Consider the following 2,620-nt stretch of genomic DNA (forward strand, 5'->3'; position numbering starts at 1 on the left):
TATCTCATAATAACGTTAGTTCGTAGTTTCCTAGCCGATAGTCGCGTATAATGAATTCTAGTTGCTGTTATCAGTTGACTGATACAGTCATAGCAGGGTCACCACTCACAATAAAAGGTAAGACTACAAATTAAAATACATATGATTATAGTAAATTCCAGATTAATCACGATATTATGAGAAAATACAGTACTTCAATAGAAAAAAATACAATACAGTAACTCTGAAAAAAGAGAGAGAGACATTTTGAAGATTCAAGGTTTATCTATTCGATCATTCTTAAGAATCATCTATCATCTATCTACATATATTTATAGTGTAAAAAGCAAACTTAAAACTGTCTTAAAATGAGGCAATTAAGAGAGGGGTGAGATTTTAGTGTACTTTGGTAGTGGTGTATATCGCAAAAACAGTCATGCTGTAATTCAATATCTATTGGCTAGGCTAAAACTACTGCTAGGTGCATCACATCGTCTGCAGAAACCCCAGTGATTTAGAAATAGGCTGTTTGTTTATTAAAGACAATATAAAACTAAATCATTAAGCAGTAAGTACAGTATACAAGATCTGTTGTTTCAATTACATTTATGTAGATTTTGCATTCATTTGCATTGAACATTATCCTTATAAATTCTTGTATTTTATTGTCAAAGTCAAAATTTAATTTTATCATCAATCATACACTAAGGTAACATTGAAAATTGTCTTGTACACAGTACAAAAATGTAAAAAACATGCATGATAACATAAAAAGATAAACAGGTATTGTTACAAATTCTTTATTAATTACAATGCAATAACATTAGAATATGAAATTGTATATATTTATTGATTTTAGAGGGGCAGAATACATCAAGTGCACCCCTTGACAACAAAACAAGTGAGGGCAACATATTATATTTTAATAATTAAATATTTTTATTGTTTTGTCACCTCGGTTTGCTACTGCAACTCTTCGTGGGTAATATGAAATGACTGATAATCCATGTGGAGTTTCAATTCCATCTTCTTGTTTATCAATTCTTTTAATGAAATTTCCATCACTACTGAACAGCTGTATTTTGTGGTCACTTGATATAATAATGTTGTCATCCTGATCAACTACTACTCCATGTGGTTCCATTACCTTCCCATTTTCATCACCTGCTTTGACAAGGACTTTCATGAACCGTCCCTCATTATCAAATAATTGTACTCTGTTGTTGTGAAAATCCAATATAATAATATTTCTTTGATTAGTAAGAGAAAAATCACTAACTCCTTTGATTTGGCCTTCTTGATCGCCATTAGTCCCTATGCTCCTGATCTTCTGTCCGCTGTCAATGTTGAATAGCAACACATTTGACCTAAGTCCTACATACACAATATTTGATGCCTCATCCACATGAATACCAAATGGTTTGTCCAATTCCACCTTATTAATGAATTTAATCACTTGGCTATTCATATTACATATTGTGATGCATTTGTTTCCCCTGTTATTGAATGCTATGTTACCATTTTTCATTTTGTACATATTGTAAACGTCCACATCTTCTGGTAGTGTAACAATACCAATACATTCTCCTGATTGCTTGTACTTCAGCATTTTATTTGTTTGACATGAAACTAGTAAGCAATCATCTTCACACTTAACTATATCTTTAACATAATATGTGTTTATTTTAATGGTATTTACTATTCCTTCCTTCTCTACATTGATTGTCACCGGTGACTGCTTAATTTGTTCACAATCAGCAGTCACATCTAGTTTGCAAATACCTGGACTTGTACATTTAACTGTCACAAAATAATCTCCATTGTCATCTTCATCAACTTGAGTGTTGGAGGTTTCTCCTGTAGGCTGTGTCCATATTGCCTTCAGTTGATTTGCCTGTATTTCACATTCATCTGTTTTTATTATTTTGACAACAATTGTTTGATCTTGGGTTACAGATTCCATTCCTTGTAACTGTAAACAGTCTGCTGCCCTCACAAATAGTGTAACATTTCCAATAATATTATTGCATTGTTGTAATGAAGCAATTTGAGGCTCATTTATTTGAAATTTAATTTGTGTGTTAGCACTTGGCTTTGTTTTTGGCAGTTTTCTTATTCTGTCATTCATTGCTGTAATTACTGTTTCACTTGATTGCAGGGCTGTTGCTTCATCACTCTTCAATAACTGATTAAGCAAACTATTTTTTTTATTTAAATCAGATATTGTTGTCTTCAATTCACTAATTTGTACATCAACTGCCTTCTTTTTCTCTTTATAGATTGTCTCTACCTCATTTTTCATTTTGTCTCCATTCTCCTTCATTTTCTTGACCATTACTTGCACATGATTATCAATATCTCTCAAACTTGTATCTTTACTTTTTTCTAAGTTCGTAGCATATTCAATAACAGCCTTTAACCCATCTTGCAATTGGTTTTCACATTTATAAGCAGCTTCCTCCAATTTTTTAGACGTTTCTTTAAATGATTGGAATGCTTTTGAAATATTAATTGGTTTGTGTTTTCCTTCCTGCTCCTTGTGATCCATAACTGTACAATTTATACAGATTGGAGTTTTACAATCCGTGCAGTAAAACTCGAAAATTTTGTTATGAACCGAACACAGCGGTGGATGTAATGC

The 2,620-nt window shown here is 32.0% G+C and overlaps 1 protein-coding gene across 1 annotated transcript; it reads right to left on the reverse strand.

The window, feature by feature from the left end:
- Positions 1 to 901: 901 nt before the first annotated feature.
- Positions 902 to 2,527, reverse strand: LOC117122477 (E3 ubiquitin-protein ligase TRIM71-like). The gene has a single exon (XM_033268062.1). It carries the CDS (start codon positions 2,525 to 2,527, stop codon positions 902 to 904), a length of 1,626 nt encoding a protein of 541 aa, XP_033123953.1.
- Positions 2,528 to 2,620: the final 93 nt, after the last annotated feature.

The sequence above is a fragment of the Anneissia japonica genome, unplaced genomic scaffold, assembly GCF_011630105.1.
Source record: "Anneissia japonica isolate Jap-2015-1 unplaced genomic scaffold, ASM1163010v1 scaffold4479_len244543_cov124, whole genome shotgun sequence".
Taxonomy (NCBI): Eukaryota; Metazoa; Echinodermata; class Crinoidea; order Comatulida; family Comatulidae; genus Anneissia; species Anneissia japonica.